The 21455-nt window shown below is 38.7% G+C and overlaps 2 protein-coding genes across 2 annotated transcripts; one reads left to right on the plus strand and one right to left on the minus strand.

Moving 5' to 3' along the window:
• Positions 1–5885: 5885 nt before the first annotated feature.
• Positions 5886–7328, minus strand: LOC137273268 (uncharacterized). Its single transcript, XM_067805811.1, has one exon. The coding sequence runs from the start codon at positions 7169–7171 to the stop codon at positions 6014–6016; it is 1158 nt and encodes a 385-aa protein (XP_067661912.1). The 5' UTR covers positions 7172–7328; the 3' UTR covers positions 5886–6013.
• A 301-nt stretch (positions 7329–7629) lies between these two features.
• On the plus strand, positions 7630–18482 carry LOC137273273 (tRNA-splicing endonuclease subunit Sen15-like). The gene is made up of 4 exons (XM_067805817.1): positions 7630–7774; positions 13656–13737; positions 14811–14997; positions 18222–18482. The coding sequence occupies exons 1-4, from the start codon at positions 7742–7744 to the stop codon at positions 18454–18456; spliced, it is 537 nt and encodes a 178-aa protein (XP_067661918.1). The 5' UTR covers positions 7630–7741; the 3' UTR covers positions 18457–18482.
• The last annotated feature ends 2973 nt before the right edge of the window (positions 18483–21455 follow it).

Here is a 21455-nt window from a genome sequence, read left to right on the forward strand (position 1 = left end):
CTACTGACTTTTTCCTATTGGCTGAGCACTCTTCTATTATTTTCAGTGTACCCTGCATATAAACGAGTAACATTTTCTCTGTACCCCACTGAGAATGCTGAAACAATTTGGTAGTAATTGTCAAATAACATTGAATCACATATGATGTCGGAAATTACCGATGCTTAGCGAATGCAAATCTATGAAAGCGAGATAACTCTAAATCTGTTTTTCTTGTGTTCTGCTACTAAAAATCTTATCCTCATTCTTCCAAAAATTCAAAATTAACAATGACGCATTCAGTAAAATAAATATGTTGTTCACTGGTCCTGTCATGCTCATGGTTGATGTACATGGTTGATGTGTGCTTATGTTCCCCATGCCCTTTGGGTTGAGGGATCATAAACATTGACAGTACATCAACCTATGCCCCCTCTTGACAAGTGAACAACTAAACTCCCCTCAAACATCATGTGATGCAGGTAGGTTTGTAGGCAACCCAGGGAGTCGTTGCTCCACATACATGTAGCTGTAAAGTGTGTTTATACAAGATGATTACAGGGATATTTTTGTACCTTACAAGACTCAATTACAGTACAAAATAGTACGCAGTACAGATGCGTTACCCAATATGTATACAATATGGGTCAAAGAGGCAAATTTCACTAACAGTATTTCGGAGAATACACTTAATACAGATATATTGCAAGGTTGTTGGACAGTTGATTGACAGTACAGGAAGTAAGTATGTTTAGTGAAACCGTTTTGGGTTGAATCTTCCTCTGGAACACTTGTCAGAGTGATACACATGGTATGTGAACTAGACTACCAGTTGTCACACCTCCATTTTGTGGAAGCCCAAGTGGTGGAGTGGGTTAAGTTGCTGGTGATTTGGTGCTTGACTGAGGATGTTGGCTCAAATCTCAGAGTGAATTCAAGATGGATTCACTTAAAGAATGTTTTACAGTTTAAGACAGATACATATGTAGCCACAAGAGCCTTTTCAAATTCATGTTAAGCCGTGGCTAATTGAAGCAAACCTGCCTATATCAAGTCCATTTGTGAGTGCTGTCTAACACTAGGTTGCCTTCCCAGCCCAGGTATATTGATGGAAAATCAGTGTTTCCATTATCCAGTTTATACCATACTGTGATGGCTACAAAGTTAGAATGTCGAGTAATTTTAGAGGCTGTCAGTCATCGTGTCAGACAAATTTTAAGATAAATTTTCTTATTACCTCTGTTAATTTTATTACTCCTCAAGAAAGATTAAGTTTTCATACTGATATTGAGGTGTTGTCAAACACAAAGAAGTCTTAGAAAAAATAATCAGGCTGAATGAAAATAATGACATTGATGCATTGCAATACCCTCTACATTTCTGATTGGTTGTTAGGGTGCAAGGTCTCATGGACAATGAAAAATGTGATCACTTGATAGGCAAACTTTACAAATGGTATTTGAGATGCTAGATGGTCACAATGTCCAAGCTTTACAAGATGCCAGTGCAAAATTTGGGGAAAATGTAGGGGATCAGCTACAGGGAAACGTGTTTCACAAGAGGCATCAGTTAGCCTTCCTTAATATATGGGCAGAATAAAAACATTATAAATCATATTTGTATTGAACTCACGTTTTGTTTCTCCCAGAATGGAATGAGTAGTATTCCAGATTCCTGGAAATCAAGAACCAAGAAATATGAAGAAATTGCAAGTCTTTCCAAGGAACTGGTTACCATCCTGCCTTCATAATCAGCTAGACCATTGCATAGAAACCATAGAAACAGCAGAAACTTCCAGCCAAGAAGAAGCGAAAGTGAAGAATACTTATGTATATATCCTGAATATACATTATTGTTATGAGAAATCTTTGACAGATGTGACAGTTTTTTTCATTTTTGCCTGTTGAAGGAAAATATGTAACAATGATTCAGGACAGATGACATATCAAACTTTGGAACAACTTTGTTAACATTTTATATTTAAATATTTGAGATTTTAGATTTAAGCAATATATTAGAGCATTATGCAGATATTTTTAAGCCAATCACATTTTTAAAAATCTTATCTTCCTTTCCTTTTCTTGTGGTTGTGGAGCATGCTTCTGAGACAAAAACGTTGCAAGGGATAAATAGGAAAGTATTTTTTTATTGTACCACATATTATCCCAGTGAAAATGTGACTTGAGGGTGAGAATTGTCACCCTGCTTCAGTCTGCGTATGAAGGATCAGCTGTAGTTCTGAAGGAACGGCTGATCCTGAAGTCAATCAGATGTGATGCTTGGTTACATTCAACACCCTCTGTCATATCATACCTAGTGTTTCTAATCAGGACACATTTTCATTTATTTCGTTTTATTTGTATGTGTTTACGTCAAAATAAGTCTCTTGTATATATCTGAATGTAGTGATTTGTCTGATTTATCTTGAACAGACCTCCATTCAATGCTTTTTTGACTAATTCTTGACTATGCCCCTACACACTTCATTCTGCATTCTTGAATAGGCTTCTATTAAGTGCTTTCCCATATCTTCTATAGGTCTCTATTAAGCGCTTTCCCGTATCTTCTGTAGGTCCCAATTAAATGCTTTCTCATATCTTCTATAAGTCCCTGTTAGGTGCTTTCTCATGTCTTGTCTACACCTCTATTCAATACTTTCCCATATTTTCTCTAGGTCTCTGTTCAGCGCTCTCCTGTTTCTTAACTAGGCTCCAGTTTAGTACTTTTCCATATCCCATGTAGGTCTGTCTATTCATTGCTTTCCCATTTCTTGAATACATCTCTATTCAACACCCTCCTATTTCTTAAACAGACCCCCCCTGCACACTGGCCTGACCATGGTAATCAGATCAATGTTCCCAGCCCAATGACTGTCTATGTTATAAAGTTTTGGGTTTTATTTAGTTAACTGATGTTTATTATATTGTTCTCATTTCTTGTGGCTGTAAGAGTGCATGTAGTGCAATATTAAGGCAACTCACTGTTTTAACCAGTGTTGGGACTGGTAGACTCTTTTGGTATACTGAAGAACATGTTTTAATGAAATCATGGACATGATTTAAGTGTATGATAAATTATGTATAAATATATATGAAACTCCAGTTTTATAGAACATTTACAAATGCAAAATCCATGTATTTGCTGGCCAGCATGAGATTTTAATAAGGAATTTTGTGCAAGCTTTTTTAACTTTTAATGGTAATAAAACCAATGTCGTGACAGTGGAAATGAAATGCTATCAAATATTTTACAGTGGATTGTATTTTCAAATGACAGCTGAAAGGGAGGTAACACTTGTGTTGAGTGTCTTGTCAGTGATGCAGGCCTCCCAACCTTGATTTCACAATGCCATTTAGGAAGTGGTCAAATGCAATATATGTCTTATTTGGGATTTCACTACCTCAGTAAAGTACAAATTCTAGTACTTTTTGGGTTGAGTGCTGGTTCGAATCCCCGATGGGACTCAACCAAAAAAAGTACTAGAATTTGTACTTTACTGAGGTAGTGAAATCCCAAATATGACATATGTTGCCTCCCAACTTTGTTGTGTGACTCCATATTTGGTAATAAAACAAGAAGTGGATAGAAATTTGTTTAGCTTTTTCATTTGAATTAGGAATATTTCTTACTATACACAAATGATGAGATTGGAAAGGTTAAAGTGATTTCCTTCTATCTGGATGAACTAATGAGAAAATGTGCAGAAAACTTGGGAACATAATAAAGACACAAAGACATTTGAACCTAAGATTTTAGTTTTCTTCACAGTGGTTTGCAGTATGTCCTCACAAGGAATAAATAATGAACTCCATGGTTTCACAAGAAACATTCTATCACACCATTTACTATATGACGAGTAGATTTCTGCCCCTCTGATTGGCCCACTGCTTAGACACTAAGTGTTTCTGCCCCTCTGATTGGCCCACAGCTTTGACACTAAGTGATGTCAACCTCAATTGTGTAATATTGTCTTGATGGTGATTGAGTTAACAATATTTAGCAGTTAATGATTACATTAATTTAGTGTTTTGGACAAGAAACAATTTACAGAGGTTATTAGTCATGTGTGTTTCAGTATTGGTTCTGAGGCAGGGTGGTTAAAGTGTTCACTCATCACACTGAAGATCCAGGTTCAGTTCCCCACATGGGTACAACGAGTGAAGCTACCAAAAGTGTCCTAGTTGGTGTTATGTACTGGCAAACAAGGATAGATGGAGCACTGACCTGACAATTGACCTGTGTTAGCATGTATGAGTGCCACTCACTGGCACTTGCTAGTGCAAACGAAGGGGGTCCCAGGTCGTTTGTTATCAAGTGCTATCTGCTTGGAATATGTATCTGTATATCACAAATATTATTGACTTGCTACACCGACCACATGAGAGTCTTATAAGCACATGGAATGCACGTTCACTAGCCTACATCTACTGTACCTTCCATAAACCAAATGAGCTTGCTTGTTGCTGTGCATCATGTATTTCCCATAATGTTCTCTGTGCCAGTCCAGCCTATCCAGTACGTGTTCATCAGATATACTAGTGGTTGAAAGCATGAGCTATGTTAGCCATGAATAGTGATGCAGAATTACCTATGATTGTAAATTGGAACTGTGTCACTCTTGAGTCCAAATTTTCTACACGGGTACCCACCCCATAACCCCCTATTACCCTAACCTACCCAGATACCTGTTATTTTAATTCCTGACATCAAATTTGCAAGAAATGGCAATATATTCCTCAGCTCAAAGGCTAAAATTTTAACTTGTTTGAGTGGCATTTTAAAATCTTAGCCACATGTCATATTCAAAAGAAGTGACTGTAAATAATGACTATGACTTCAAAGACAATACACTTTAAATCATGAAAGAATAATATAGTACATTGTTAAACCTATTTGTGACATAATCATAGCGGGTCTGGCTATTGAGACGGGTACAGGGATCCAATTCATTACCCCCTGTTCCAGGTATCTAGGTTCCCCGTCCAAGCCCTATCTTCATCCTACATCAAAATGCCCCTGTTTACTGCATTTAGGTGTGTACCAGATACACTAGTGGTCGATAACATGAGCTATATTCACCATGAATCACTGTGCTGTCTTTGATCGTGGATTGTAACCCTCCGACCTGCTTCACTTCATGTATACATACTGGCCATGGTGTTTGTTGCAGCTCAACTGTATGTGTGCACCAGATACACTAGTGGTCGACAGCATGAACAGCTATAGAAGACATATCTATATAACTATACAAGAGTGTAATGATGTACATCCAGCTAGATGACCATGAATCGGCAGGAGGAGTCTGCCAAATGGTTGCTCCACTAAACAAAATCAGAGCCAGATTTCACAAAGCTATTGTAGTGCTATAACTGTCACAGTCGTGTGTTAAATAGCTACTGGCCTGCGAGCCTATGTAGAAATCCAGTAAGGCCAGTAAATATCCACTGTCAGGCCAGAATAGCTAGTGAATTTTCAGGTAGTCATTTTGTAAATATATCACTCTCTTCAACGTGTCAAGTTATAGTGCACTTTCAAATCATGCAAGATATTGGTTTAATAAATATGTTCAACACATTATCGGCTAAATGATGACTTAACTGAGCATAAATTTTTTTCAGATGTGTTTTCTTACTTTTTTTAGATGGTGTTTTTCTGATATCTTTTGCTCAGTTTCAACTTCCAGATTTGTAGTGAACTATTTTGTGAGCTAGTAGTTATCTGGCATAGCTGGTCCAACTAACAAGCAAAATATGGAAACTATTTTGCACACTGCTGTAAGTCTGTGTTACAGTATAAGAGGTACGACAACTAATCCCCTGATAATTATACATGACGCGCACATTTCTCGAGAATATATGGTAACAGTGAATCAAAATCATGGAACAAAAAAAATACCAGAATGAATAATATATAAATGATTTAATAACAGAATGGCAGTCAAAAGAACTGCCATTTCATGACAAAGTAACAAATGTTTTTGACTCAGAAAATGGAAGTATGAGAGATGAGATTAACAATGTATAACAAACTGACATCAGCTTGTCACAGACAAACCATCCAGAGGGCAGTTCATGGAGGAGTTCTTCAACCACATGTCTATACAACTTTCATGAAACACATGATCACACGGTAAATACTTCCTTGTCTGTCCCACTTCATAAGAATCCATACACACAGCACACATCTCACCAGCACTTTCCTCATCAACAATATCAGTTTTGAAAGACACAAGAGTATCTTCTGCTACAGTCTTTGGTGCCACCGACTCATCCAATCGCAGAAGAGTTTCATAATCTTCAGGTGACAGTTCACGATGCTGTAGTGAAATGAGCAGGGATATCAAGTCTGTTGGCAGATCATCAGGCACAGCATCATTATGCAAAGCATGGTTTAGATTCTGCACTGGTGCACGTCTGCTCCTGTCATTATTAGTACTGGTATATTGTTGAGGATTAGTATGATTATTAGGCTGACTCTTCCTTGGAGGCATTGGGTAATGGAGATGTACTCTATAGGGATCCAGTTCCATTCTCTTCATCACTCTATGATGAACATATAGTTTCTTCTTTCCTTCATTATTCAAAACATTCTTACAGTACTTGTCCTTAACCTGTTTGTGGGCTTTCCTTATTTTTCTGTCTCTATCTTCACGCAAATACTTATTTTCTAACTTCTTTCCTTCATACTTTTGTAAATGTTCAAATGGTGTGACTTTCTCCTCCATCACCAAATACTCTTGATCAATTTCTTCGAGCAGCCTATGCACTTCTTCATCATCTATATGGGAAGTTTTTGTAGGCCTGGGAAGAAGAGACATGTTGAATTTGAAGTCAGACAATTCCATTTTACTCCATTTCCTTTTCTTCTTCCTCTTTTTCTTGTCCTTTGAATTTTCATTTCCACTGGCAACACATTTCTCCAGCTCCACAACTTTTTCGCGATTTCCCTCCATTCTAAGCCTTCTGTTTGCCTTTTTCTCTTGGACTGACAGTTCCCTGGGTGGGGTTTCAGGCAGTGCACAAAAAACCTCCTCAAACTTCATTTCATCAACGGGTGATGAATTCTCAGATCGGTCAGACGAACAATCAGAAGGCATTGACATGGATCTTCTAAAATGTCTGAATAGCACATTTCTGTCGAACCCGTTTGAGGTTATAGGCCAATCTACACTGCTTTCCGCGAATGACAGCATTTTAAACTGAAATGTACGGCACCTTTGAAAAGCCGTTGTTCTTGCGAAATCTATTTTCGGACCTTGGCGTCCGCCAAGAGGCGCTAAAATGACCAGAAATCGAAAATGTTCGTTCGTTTATATGCAGTGCTTGCACAACACCTCAGCAACTTGTTTAGTTTCTATTAATAGACACATCAACAAACGTCATGTGCTTATTTTAGGAACTGACAGGCATTCACTACTTAGTGATTGGTTGGATATTTTTAGATAAGCACGTTACATTATATTTATGTACCAACTATCTACAAGTCAATGTAAGGGTATTTATTCAGTCCGCCTAACATATTGGGTGATATCATTCTTTTTTTTATTTCAGTACGAAATACAAATTACGTCTTTTGTACATACATTTTTAAGGCAGTAAATTTGTGTTGTTTATAAATGAAAAACATCAATGTAAATATAGAGAAGAAGTTGTTTAGCTAATAGTATCCAGGGAATTCCATGATATTGCATGAGCATGCGTGCTTGAGCCGGTGCCCGTCGCCAGCCTGATAGAGATTGAACCATATTTAGAATCACAACGTAATGGACCTATTGAAAGGTTATCGACACCCAAAGGTTGTGATCTTGCTGTTGCATTTATTCCCCAAAGCCTGAACTAATTCTGATCTGAATATGAGTTGAGATGACGTACATGATTTGAGCTGATCAAGTTGAAAAAAGACTAAGTGCATTACTAAATCAAGTGGTTTATTTTGACGGAATTCGGAATCATATTTTTATTTGAATATGTATACAGTTATTTTCAATTTTGTAAGCTGTCAATGTTCAACAAAGTGACTACACATAGATAACAACTTTACAATACCATTCCTATGATATGTCTGTTTGTTTTGGTAGCTGGTTAATCCCACACTCGACAATATTTAAGCTATGTGATGGTGGTTTGTAAATAATCCTGTCTGGACCAGACAGTCCAGTGATCAAAAGCATGAGCTTTGATCAATGCAGACAGGATACTATAACATGAACGGACCAGATCATCTGATTCCCTTATAGTTGCTTTTTTATGACAAGCATGTGTAGGAGCCATAAAATGTCCGAGTCCCATTCTGGGATCTGAACCATGGACCTTCTGATCCAAAGTCGGACTCCTTGTCCACATGACCAAAAACGTAAACCCTATCAGCAAGGCTGACAAGGATATCATCTGTGGGATGTCATCAGTGGGATGACTCCACACCCTGCTACACATGGGTTAATTAGTGGAAGACCAGTTCTTACCCAGATCTTAACTGATATGATGCAACCTGTTGATTTGTCATTGCTAGTTTTCCATTACCTTAGCAAAAGATGAATTAGTGAAGTTTCCACAGTTTAATGGACGGCCAGCATGCATTTTCCTGAATATTCATGGATGCAGTTCTTGTGAGATCAGACCTTTGAAGGTCCGGGGTAGAATAGGCCTTCAGCAACCCATGCTTGTTATAAAAGGCAACTATGTTTGTTGTAAGAGGCATCTAACAGGGTCGGTGGGTCAGGCCCGCTGACTTGGCTGACACATGTCTTTGGTTCACAATTCCACAGATTGATGCTCCTGCTGTTGATCACTGGATTGTCTGGTCCAGACTCGATTATTTACACACTTCTGCCATATAGCTGGAATATTGCTGAGTGCAGAGTAAAACTGAACTCACTGACTCACAACATCACAAAAATGACTATTCAGAAACAATAATATTTTACTGTTCACCAGTCCAAAAAAACATTTTACCTTTAATTTAGTGCCATAGCTGCAACCCCCCACCCAACCCCCAAAGAAATGTTTCATGCAATGACCACAATCAGCATAAATCTCCCATTAATGTAATTCTTAGATAAGCACACCCTGATCTCCTGGTCACATGCTATACAGTGGAGGATTATAAATAAGTAGAGTGTGATAATGTTTGGATATTGTGGTTACAGTGATATCATATATAATTAGAAGCAAAATGGATGACCAGTACCCAATAATCTGATAAGTATTTCCATTTTGACTGTGGCTCAGGTTCTTATGCCTGTTATGTGTGATGTGAGATTAGTGAATGTTATCCTATTAACCTACTGTGGTTATATCTTATATCCCTTACTCTGCAGAAATTAAGGGTCAGTGAGGTAGCCAAGTGGTTTGAGCATTTGCTTGTCTTGACAAAGCTCGGGCTCCAATTTCTCGAAACAAACTTAAGTTTTTACTCAAATCTCAAACTGAGTTTCACAATTTGAAACAGCTGAATTTTTAACTCAACTGCATTTTTGACATATAAAACCAAAACAAATTTAGTAATCTATTCACGAAACTCAAATTCTTTCCTATAGTTTGAGTTTTGTGCCGATTTCAGTTCATTCTGAGAAATGCGTTTTCTCAAATTTGAGTAAAATCTCAGACTTAAGTCAAAACTCAGATTTAAGTCTGTTTCGAGAAATCGGGGCCAGGTTGTATTTCCCCACATATGTTTAAAGTGTGAAGCTCATGTCTGCTGTCCCATGCTGAAAAAGTGCTTTCATATTGCTAGAAGTGGTGTAAAACTAGGCTTAGTTGGTCAAAATTTAGAAATATCCATGGAGTTTGTCATGTAGTTGAATCACCATTATGAGGAGGACCTGTATGTCATTCAGATCACTGAGACCCATGAAGATTCGGTTTAGGATTATCTTCAGTAACCCATGCTTGTCATTAGGGGTGACTAACTGCATCGTGTGGTTAGGTTAGCAGACTTGGTTGACATGTCGTCGTATCCAGCTGTGTAGATCAATGCTCATAATGTTGATATATATATATTGTAACTCTATTGTCTTGTCCAGACCACTGCAGGAATACTGCTGAGTGCGGCATACAAGCAATACAGACCTCCCAAATGTATTATAAATCACTTATTCTAAGATATCTCGGTCAAAGGCGCTGACAATACTTTATCAGACGATAATGTGCACGTTTTGCATTACGTCACAATGTGTTGACGTTGCTGCGCCATTCCAGTCTGCCCCCTCGTGATCAAACTTTTTTGCATTATGTCACAGTGTAGCCGACGTCACAATGGATGTCAGTTGCCATCGCCTCATACAACCTCCCACAGTAAACAGTTTCGTCGCTTCCTTTTTCTTGGTCGCATCAGTTAGCCCTATGCGAGGATTCTTAATTTAGGTCACTGAACCTATGGTTTGTTTTCTGCCGTAGATGAATCGAAATTAGGCTTAGAAATTATTAAATACGGCATTTTAGAAAAGAAATGCAGTTCGTACTACCACCATGTATAGTGTAATAAAGCACAGTTTCGCCCTGAACTATTATAGTTAAAGCACGAGGACGCTTGCTGGTAGAGCAACCTGTATTTCTTAAATATTTGGTCATAACATAGAAGAATGTCATGTCAGAAGTTGTAGTAAGTCTTGAAAATATCCCTGCAACATGTGTCTTCAGGAAAGTCACAGAAAGATCCCTAGTTCAGGCTGAATTCCAAACATTCCACTGAATTATGGATTCATGACTTGCTTGAGCTGCTTCACAAAGGGCCCAGCTGAAATACAGTTACCTGGTCACATTCAGGCTATACAAATGCCACATTGTATATACACCAGCTCAAAATGTGCTATTCATCTCTCATGTTTCAAGCTCTGAAGAAAAAGGACAGTAGAGCATAGTGCCCCTTCACACAAAAGATGACATACTCTGTGCCAAAATCTTTTGGGTATGCTAGCCCCACTTTGTTATGTCCCATTTTTGTAAGTGTATTGTTATCCCCCCCGGCTTGTAATGCAGGGGGATATAGTCGACGCCTCGTCTGTCCGTCCGCCCGTCCGTCCCCCGTCTGTCCATCCATCCGTCCGTAATCATTTTGTTTCCGGAGCAGAACTCGGAAACCGTTCAATATTTTTAGAACAAACTTGATAGATATAGTAATCACAGCCTATGCTTGTGCCTTTTGCTATTTACAGATTTTTGGCATTTATATTTTTTTGTTTTTCCATGGAACATTTTGGTGTTAGTCTTATGGTGGGTTGGGCTTTGTTTCCGGAGCAGAACTCAAAAACCGTTAATATTTTTCTGCAAACATTGGTAGATATATCAGTCAGAACCTTAAGTGGTGCCTTTTGCTATGTACACGTTTTTGTGTTTAATTATTTTCTGGGTTTCCATGGAAACGTTTTGGACATAGTCTCAAAAGTGAGAGGTGTGTTTCGTTTCCAGAGCAGAACTCAAAAGCCGTGCAATATTTTTCTGCAAAAGTTGGTAGATACAGTCAGAAGCTGAAGTGGTGCCTTTTGGTATTTACAGGTTTTTGTGATTTCAAATTTTCTTGGTTTCCATGGAAACGTTTTGGACTTGGTCTCAAAAATGAGAGGTGTGTTTCGTTTCCGGAGCAGAACTAAAAAACTCCTAAATATCTGTCAGTAAAACCTGGTAGATATGTGTAACAGACCCCAAAGTGGTGCCCTTTGCTATGTGCAGGTTTTTTTATTTATTATTTTCTTGGTTTCCATGGAAACGTTTGGACTTAGTCTCAAAATGGAGGGATGGGCTTCGTTTCCGGAGCAGAACTCAAAAACCATTCAATATTTTTCTACAAAACTGGGTAGATATATCAATCTGAACCTATAGTGGTGCCTTTTGGTATTTACAGGTTTTTGTGTAGTATTATTTTCTCGGTTTTCATGGAATCGTTTTGGAGGGGTGGGCTTCGTTCCCAGAGCACAACTCGAAACCATTTCATATCTTTCAACAGATCTTGGCAGATATATGAGACAGATCTTGAAATTGTGACTTTGCTGGTTACAGATACATGGCATTTATGATTTTCATGAATTCCATGGAAACAATTCAAACTTAGTCTAAAAAAACAATGAGTAACTCTCAGATTATTTGTCCTTTCAAACATGTGGGGGCCAGGGGAATATGTCATCTTCTGATGACTCTTGTGTTATATATGTGCCAGGGTGGTGGGGTAGCCCAATAGTTAAGGCATTCTCTCATCAGAATGAAGACCCAGGTTCAGTTCCCCACATGGGCACAATGTTTGTGAAGCCCATTTTTGTTGTTCCCCATTGTGATATCGCTAGAATATTGTTGAAAGTGACGTAAAACTAAACTCATTCATTGATATTGCTAGAATATTGTTAAAAGTGACGTAAAACTAAACTCATTCATTCACTATCATATGTGTCTCAACCTTTGCACAAAATGAACAACTCTGCTAATTTTTGTAAGACCTGTCACAGTCCCAAATTGTTTAGATGATTCTATCCCTATCATGTAATATGGCATTGGATATTAGTTTTTGTGTGAAGAGTACAAGCTGATCTTAATGGACTACAGGAAATTTTATGAGTCAGGTGCACACTTACCTCTTGTTCTTATTGTTTGTTTTTCTCGTCATGCCAAAGTGCATTAATATGTGACATTGAGGTTAAATGTGTGAATTTTATGCAGGATGCATGAGAGTTGACGTGTATGTATGGGCACAATGTTTGAAGCCCATTTCTGGTGTTCCCTAACTAAACTCACGCACTCCCTTGTCTGTTTGTTGGTTGTTGAATGCCACACTGAGGAGTATTCTAATTGAAAAACTAAGTTCTGTCCTTTATCAAGTCATTGACATCAAGATCATCGGTATCCACAAATAGGATGCAATGACAAGTGACTGAACCTAACCCCCCTACCATGTTTGTAACTTTGTGTGACAACATGGGTTCCTAAATGGATCTTACCAATAAAATACTGAACAGTGAAAGTAACACAAGTTTCGATAAAATGAAATCTCATAAAAGTAAGCGTTCATGTTTATGGAACATTCATGGTAAAGTGACGTAAGGATTGAGGAGAAGATGATTTCTTGCAATTTGACATCCATACAAAACGTGCACAAGCACACCCAATCTTGTTGATTGCTTTGTATGACAAGCATGGGCTCTTTAATGGATTTTACCAATAATATACAGGAGTGCAGCCTTCTCATAGTAGAACTAACAACATCTTTCAGTTTTCTGATAGGCTGAGCCAGTCAGTGCATCTTATTACAAGCAAGTAATTCTTTCCATGTTACCCACTGCAAATTCAACTGTGGGAATGCTTTGGGTACATTTTGTCAGTAGTGTTTGGGCTGTTGCCAAACAGTCCTCCCCTACATCCAATTTCTGTGCTTCAAACTGTTCACTATAACATTGAGGTGTTTGATGAGATAAATATGTTGTACACTGGTCCCTCGGGGGCCATGGGTTGATGCACCCTCCATTAATCCATGTCAAATTCATGACCAGTGAACAACTTATAATATTTAGCTTAGGTTTGGAGCTTGTAAATAATACCATGTGTGACACTCAACAAATTAGGGTATCAACTTCTACAATGATATACATACTAACAGATGATTTAGTGGAGTTTGTGGTCTTGAATCAAATTTGCCAACTACCATTGCAAATTCTCCCTTTAAGATTTTTGTTCACAGCTATTGTTGTGTTTCAGCTAGTGGAGGCTTTGCAGACATGTCCAGGAAACGAGGACCAAGTGAATATCGCATTTCAAGTGTACATGGATCTCTGTGAAGGTAATACGTTGAGATTATAAAGGTCTGAAATGTTTTGAAAGGTTTTCAGCTATGATTGTGCCTCAGAATTCCATGTTTTTTAATTATTGACTGACTCCTGGAATCAACAAATTTCTGTTTGATATCCACTTCACAACTTGAGAAAATATATGAACAATCCTGAAAATCTGGATAGACAATCCAGTGATCAATATCATGAGTGTCAATCTTCGTAGTTTGGATATGATGATATGTGTCACCCAAGTCAGCATGCATGACCACCTGGTTTTCTTAGTCAACTATACCAACTACTTGTAACTTCACAAGGAGCAGGCAGAATAGTTAATGGGTACGACTGTTTAAGTACATCAGAATTAAGTATAGTATGATAGATTTGTAACCAGCTGAACATGTATTGCCTCCAAAAATCATGAAAAATGACTGGCTTTAACAATGTCAAATATAATCACTTACTCAAGCTTAGGGTTTGAATTGGTCAACAGCAAAGCATGCTTGTGGGACCCGGTGATCACACTTGCTGACAGGTGCACTTCATTGGTGCACTTCATTGGTGCACTTCATTGGTGCACTTCATTTGCATACATTATGTTCATGATGTTGGTCACTGGTTAGACTGGTTCAATCTTCATTCCTTACAGACACCACATCTACTGCTTGATAAGTATTAGATGAGCCACAACCTGAAAAATGACCCCAATTTGCATATATGGGAACGCCCTCCAGAACATTCCATTTGAAACAAGAGGGAAACAGGTTGTTGTCTAAATATTGAAAAGTTCAAGTTCCTCATGCAAGTCATGTCATGATTGCTGAACTAAATCGCTCTACAAGACACGTGTTAAACAGTAGTGGTACTGATTTCATGCCATGGTCAGCATGTATTGCACATTCTTAATCACCAATCTACCTGTAGCAACCAAGTGTATTTGTCCAGATTACTTGCTCCGCCTGCTTGTTGCAAGCGTGTTCACTGCACTGGCTCATCTAATACTTGTCAAGCTGTAGTGGGAGTATTGTCAAGTCTGATGTCAAACAGTCCACAGTACAATATTGATTCATTTTCTCTCTTCCAGCAAAAACATGGCATAGTGTGGAACTACACCACTGTGATGCTCTGAACATTATGTTTGTGTCGGCTCGCAAGGGTGAAGGTCGGCCACGTGAAGTGTTCCTGCCAACAGATGTCACCACAACTTTGTCACAAGAAGACATACATGCTCACTTCCAGCACCTGGTCATAGGTGACAAACAAACACACAGGTATGTCAGGTGCAAGAATATATATTGAGCTAATACACGAGCAAGTGTGTCATATGACTTGTGCTAAATGAGTGTAAAATTTTGTATTGCAAGCATGAGGACAGTACATAGTTTTGCTTGTGTTTCATATGGAACACTTGTCCCAGTGAAATAATTCTTTTTAATACCTATGAGGGCGAAAATATCAGGGTTCATATTTTTTATGCAAAGCCCTTAGGCAAGAAATCACTTTGTCATGGTAACGTGACATCATGAGCAATTCTATGAAGTCATGTTTCTTCTTGCATTCGACATGCAGTGAGGGTGTGTAGCCAGGTTATGTTTGAAAGTAGATTTGAGTTTATTTTCCTCAGATTTACTGCTTTGGTAATAAACAGAATATTATATTTGTGCCCATATTCTATTATGTTTATGACACTTGTGCCTAAATATTGATATATCCCTCACCCTCACTCGGGAAATACCAACCTTTAAGCACACGTGCCATTAACATAGTATGACATGGCCACTCACTCGTATTGTATCCTCTGTTACTATCCATTTTTTTCATGTACATGTATGCAGTAAAACATGGCATGCAAATGTGACAGCCCTCTCCATGGATGTCAGGTTCAATTGTTTAATGATATCACAGACAACAAAATACAGAAACAATGGTTGCTAGGCAAAAGTGATATTTGCACATATGATATATATATGACACAAGTTATGCTTCACCGTTTGTTTAGTAGGGAATGATTATGACATATAAGTCCTAGAAACTATCTCTGTGAGCCATATTAACAGCTATAAGAGTTGGTAAAGTACCTCTGTGGCACTGCCCTCTGTGGCCTGTGAGATTTTAATTGATCTAGCTGAAATTCCCCACTGTGGCCTATGGTCTTTTTGTGTGTCCCTGAGTGGCACTTGTGTGCAGTGAGCTGATGAGGTAAAAGGTTATTAACACAATATATAATTGACCTTGATTGGCAGATTGATAGTATCATATGGGAGGTTGTTACAAAAATACATAAGCAAACGATAGAAGAGAAACTATAGTGAAAGTTTCATATATTTTTATTATCCCCAGCGGCATGTAATGTGGGGGGGGGTATAGTCGACGCCTCATCTGTTCGTCCGTCCTTCCGTAATCATTTTGTTTCCGGAGCATGACTCAGAAACCGTTCAATATTTTAGACCAAACTTGATTGATATAGTAATCGCAGCCTATGCTTGTGCCTTTTGCTATTTACAGATTTTTGGTATTTTTATTTTTGTTGTTTTTCCATGGAACATTTTGGTGTTAGTCTTATGGTAAGGTGGGCTTCGTTTCGGGAGCATAACTCAAAAACCGTCCAATATTTTTCTGCAAAACTTATTAGATATATCAGTCAGAACCTAAAGTGGTGCCTTTTGCTATGTGCAGGTTTTTGTGATTTATTATTTTCTGGGTTTCCATGGAAACATTTCAGACATAGTCTCATAAGTGAGAGGTGTGTTTCGTTTCCGGAGCAGAACTCAAAAGCTGTTCAATATCTTTGTGCAAAACTTGGTAGATATATCATTCAGAAGCTGAAGTGGTGCCTTTTGCTATGTACAGGTTTTTGTGATATATTATTTTCTTGGTTTCCATGGGAAACGTTTCTGACATAGTCCCTAAAGTGAGAGGTGTGTTTCGTTTCCAGAGCAGAACTCAAAAACCTCCTAATATCTGTTATTAAAACAGTGGTGCCTTTTGCTCTCTATTGGTTTTTGTGATTTATTATTTTCTCGGTTTCCATGGAAACGTTTTGGACCTAGTCTCAAAAGTGAGAGTTGTGTTTCATTTCCAGAGCAGAACTCAAAAACTTCCTAATATCTGTTAGCAAAACTTTCTAGATATGTGTGGCAGACCCCAAAGTGGTGCCTTTTGGTTTTTAAAGGTTTCTGTGATGTATTATTTTCCTAGTTTCCGTGGAAACGCTCGTTCCCAGAGCACAACTCAAAAACCATTTCATCTTTCAACAGATCTAGGCAGATATATAAGACAGATCTTGAAATTGTGACGTTGCTAGTTACAGATATATGGCATTTATAATTCCATGGAGACAATTCAAACTTAGTCTAAAAGAACAATGAGTATCTCTCAAATTATTTGTCCTTTCAAACATGAAGGGGCTGGGGGGATATGTCATCTTCTGATGACTCTTGTTTCTATACTAAACAGAAAAAGGCATGCAAGTCTGGCTTTTTGTCAAGTAGTAGACCATGCAATTTATGTCTAATCATTAATTCTATAGAAAACACTGTCAATTGAACAGCTGAAAGTTGCCGTTGACTTTGAACTGCAGTAAGTTCAAGTTGATCACAGTCCGTGAAATGGACATGCTTCTAAGGCAAAAAGTGACTCCCTTTAGTGCTAGCACTTAAAGCCACCTCAAGCTTGCACACAGCATGGCCTCATTGTGTTCACTAGAGTCTGAATGTCTGAGGCAAATTGTTTCACTCAAGCACCAATATCTGCTTCAACTGTGCAAGTTTACTGTGACCCTGCGTCCAATGTCCCCTAAGAATGTTCGATGTGAACCATATCCAAGGAAAGAGACGGCCATGGAAGAACGTTAATTTTGACCTGAGCCACATAATCCATTGGTACCCTTGTTTGGGGGCTGTGAGGGCTGTGACGTGTCAAACTTGTCCTTAAATATGGCAGTGGATTCAAGCAGCCCGTAGACGATGAGTATTCGTACTGCTGGACACTGCTACCCTTGACCCATAAACTAAGTCTGCTGTTACTGTGACACTGTGAACATGTGACACTGGTAGAAAAACAAGTTTGATGTACATTTCTGGATGTCCCATACCCTCTGGATAATCCCAGCTCTTGTAACTTTCTCCAAAGACCTTGTCCAAAGTGACTCAAGCAAGGAGAGGAGATTACCACAATAACACTGGTGGCGATTTAATAATGAATTAATTACACTCAATTAACACCAGGTGAATTAAGCCAAATCACCTCATTAACTGAAACTGGTTACCTGTACATCTTGAACAAAAAGCATTTGTTATTGACTTGAGATAGATATTTTATCAGACAGTGCTACAAGGTATGATTTTTATTTTAAAAAATGGAAAATGTATATTTTACCCATAGCACATGCTGTTTTTTTTAGCTTTATGTTAAACAATCATCTGATATGGAAAACTTAAGGAGAAATGCTGTTTTGATTGGACCCTAATGCATAACATTCTGATTTTATTTCCAGCCTGACCCTGGCAGTGTGTGACTCTGATACCAGTACAGTGTACTACAAGTTGTCAGACACGCTTATCCCCCCTGCCCCGCCTGATGTGACAGAGTTGGAGAAGAAGAGAAGACATCAACACTTCCAGCATAGGAGGCAGCACCTGTCTGCACAAGCAGAACTGTTCAGGATGGAGAGAGAAGAAAGCTCAAGGGCACCTAACACAGATGGCACATGTGATGTGCATGAATCATAATGACTTAATAAAGATTCTTTTTATAATATTGTTCCTTCCTGCTTATTGACACAACAAAACATTTAATTTCATTATTGCAGCATTTTAAATATTTTTTTATATAATATTTTACCAGAGTCAGTTTTATATTCTGAGACGTTCATCCAGGGGAAGTACATGTCTCTTGCTGTTGGAATAGCTTAAGTGATACTGATTCAGTAGTTACAAGAACATACTTCATCTCTCTTCATTGATTATAGGTTTGAATAGGTTTATACATCTGAGGCTAATACAGTTTAGAAAAAAGAGGACTTGATGACACAGTGATTCAAATATGTCTTTACACCTTTCTCATATCCTTTCACAGTATTTAGAGAAATGGATGGAGAAAAACAACCATTCAATTACGAGAAAAGTATGCATAAAAATATTAAAGAGTTATGCTTAAAAATTTGGGAAGTAGGGGGTCATTGATTTTGTACTTGACAACATCTCTCAGTTGGTAAAACTGGCTAAAGCTCCAGGCTAGGGATCCAGTGAGGTTGAGGTGTCATGATCACACTCGCCTGCGACCCCTGTAAAAACCTCTAATCATCTTTGTGTGCAGACTCTTACTGTGTTGTCACAACCCTGTTGCAACAACCCTGAGCACTTAAAAGAACCCACGAATTCAAACAGTAAATGATAACCTGCTGTAATCTTGGACGAGGTACTGTGACTATGTCCCAGTCCACCCAGCTGTGAATGGGTACCTCTAAGGATGAGAAAGCCGCAGTTACTAGGGTGAGTGAGTTTAGTTTTACGCCGCACTCAGCAGTGTTCCAGCTATATGGCGGCGGTCTGTAAATAATCGAGTCTGGACCAGACAATCCAGCGATCAACAATTTGAGCATCGATCAGCGCAATTTTGAACCGATGACGTGTTAACCAAATCAGTGAGGCTGACCACCCGATCACGTTAGTCGCCTCTTACAACAAGCTTAGTCGCCTTTTATAGCAAGCATACATTGAAGGTCTATTCTACCCGGGGACCTTCACGGTCCGCAATTACTTGGTGTTCCTAGTGGCTGCAAGAGTTGTATTATCCCTGGGAATTGAGATTGATAAATAGGATGTGTGGGGTTGACATCCAGTTATGGAGGGGAAAAATATCAGCGTCTTGAGCAAATACTCTTTGCGTGAATATGTGCGCTATATAAATATCCTAATATACAAACAAATCTTGTCAGCACACTATGAGTGCTTAGGATGATGAGAAACCCTACAAGTGTGTGCATTAAGTCATGGATATTTGCCTAAATGCAATGATTAGATTACTAGGATGTATTATCCACTGCCTTAGAAACAACAGAGAAATTTTATATCTTTTGTGCACACCGACACAAAGGAAACTAAACCATTTTGCGTGTTACACCATTTATATTAAACGAGTTAAGGATTTGGTATCAAACAAGCGGAAGCGATTTGATTATAAATCTTCCGCGAGTTTTTTAAAAGTGGTATTTCTCGGAAGCGAGTTTATTATCCAGTGTATTACTCTCAAACATAAACTAGTAGACACCATGATATGGAATTCTTTACAATATCTGTGTATCGTCAGTCTGATTCGGAATCATACATCTGACTAACAAGGGCTACACCATTGGCAAATACTGTTATTTTCTACGCACGTGCAGTCACATTCCTATAGCGTGAACAGGACTGGTGACAAAACACAACCTTGCGGCGTCCCAGTATTGATAACCTTCATGGCCGATACATTGTGGTTACCTTTCACACACTGAAATCTTGCATGAAGGAAATCTTTGATCCATTTATCAGTTGTAAATCCACTCCTGTAGTTGGCAGCTTTCTCGCCACGATGCTGGGTTGGAGGCTGAAGAGAAGTCAAGGAACAGTTTAGGACATCAATTCTTAGACGTCCAAGTTTGTTTTCCAAACTGCTGGCTACACATGCTGAATAAACAACCGAATGGAATGCAGGACAGGATGTATGTTACAGAGACTCAATAGTCCTAATACATGCAATGAAACTATACTGTCTATATCCCATTTCACTTGTACATTCTCTGTAGTGTTTATAACGTGATATCTATGGGAAAACTTATACATGAATAAGTGTTAGACATATCATGACGCTCTCATTGGGACAGACTGGTTTGAGACAAAGTACATGCTCAGTCGCAGGTGTCTGAGAGGCTGGTAAACAATGTCTTTTCGTTGTCAGCTGAAATTCAGTAAGTGTTCATATAACTGTCATATGCACGTTTATATCTGACACTGAAACCGCCTACCATATCTGATGTAGAACATATTGTATCAACGTCATTGCATTGTTAGTCGGCTTGGTCTGTAAACGTCATAATGCCGAATATATTTGGCTTAGCACAGACCAGTGTTAATCACATTACGTCCTGTAAAGATACAAACAAGCAGAGCACGAGCTAGCAAATCTGTGCAACGCACAAACGGCACGCACGCTCGCCCACACACACCCGCACAGCTTTTCCTCGGACATGAGCAAGGAAACGCCAGAGAGTCACGGTTTACAGTTCTTGCAATGTCATGGCGTGTTTTCATGTATCTTCTAGTTTGGTGTCGACATCAACAGAACAATTTATCTTAACCGACACTCACGATGTAGCCACATACTTACCTACTTACATACTTACATACATACCTACTTAATCCATTGGGTATACAATGTGCACGTGAAACGCATTGCTGGTGTCCGCGACCGTGATATTGCTGGAACATTGCTAAAAGCAGCGTATGAAGAAACTCACTCACTCACTCTTCGTGCCCTTCGTACATAAAGCTGTTACTCAAGTTTTCCAATGCTGTCTGACCTGGACCCATCGGTGCACCTGCCCCCATGTCCATACTGTGTCCTTCATCCCTGTCTCCACAGATCTTCTCCATGTCTCCTTTGGACGTCCTCTGTTTCTTTTATATACGGGTGGGTTCCACATTGTCTGACTACTTCCACTAAGACCAAGGCGTCCCTCAAGGCAGCATCC

This window comes from Haliotis asinina, chromosome 2 (genome assembly GCF_037392515.1).
Source record: "Haliotis asinina isolate JCU_RB_2024 chromosome 2, JCU_Hal_asi_v2, whole genome shotgun sequence".
Taxonomy (NCBI): domain Eukaryota; kingdom Metazoa; phylum Mollusca; class Gastropoda; order Lepetellida; family Haliotidae; genus Haliotis; species Haliotis asinina.

Excerpts from the sequence above, each read along its gene's own strand:
- LOC137273273 (XM_067805817.1), top strand. The coding sequence starts at position 7,742 with ATGGACCTATTGAAAGGTTATCGACACCCAAAG. Across the intron at positions 13,738-14,810 it reads GTACATGGATCTCTGTGAAG|CAAAAACATGGCATAGTGTG; the intron begins GTAATACGTTGA and ends TCTCTCTTCCAG. Across the intron at positions 14,998-18,221 it reads GGTGACAAACAAACACACAG|CCTGACCCTGGCAGTGTGTG; the intron begins GTATGTCAGGTG and ends TTTTATTTCCAG.
- LOC137273268 (XM_067805811.1), bottom strand. The coding sequence starts at position 7,171 with ATGCTGTCATTCGCGGAAAGCAGTGTAGATTGGCCTATAACCTCAAAC.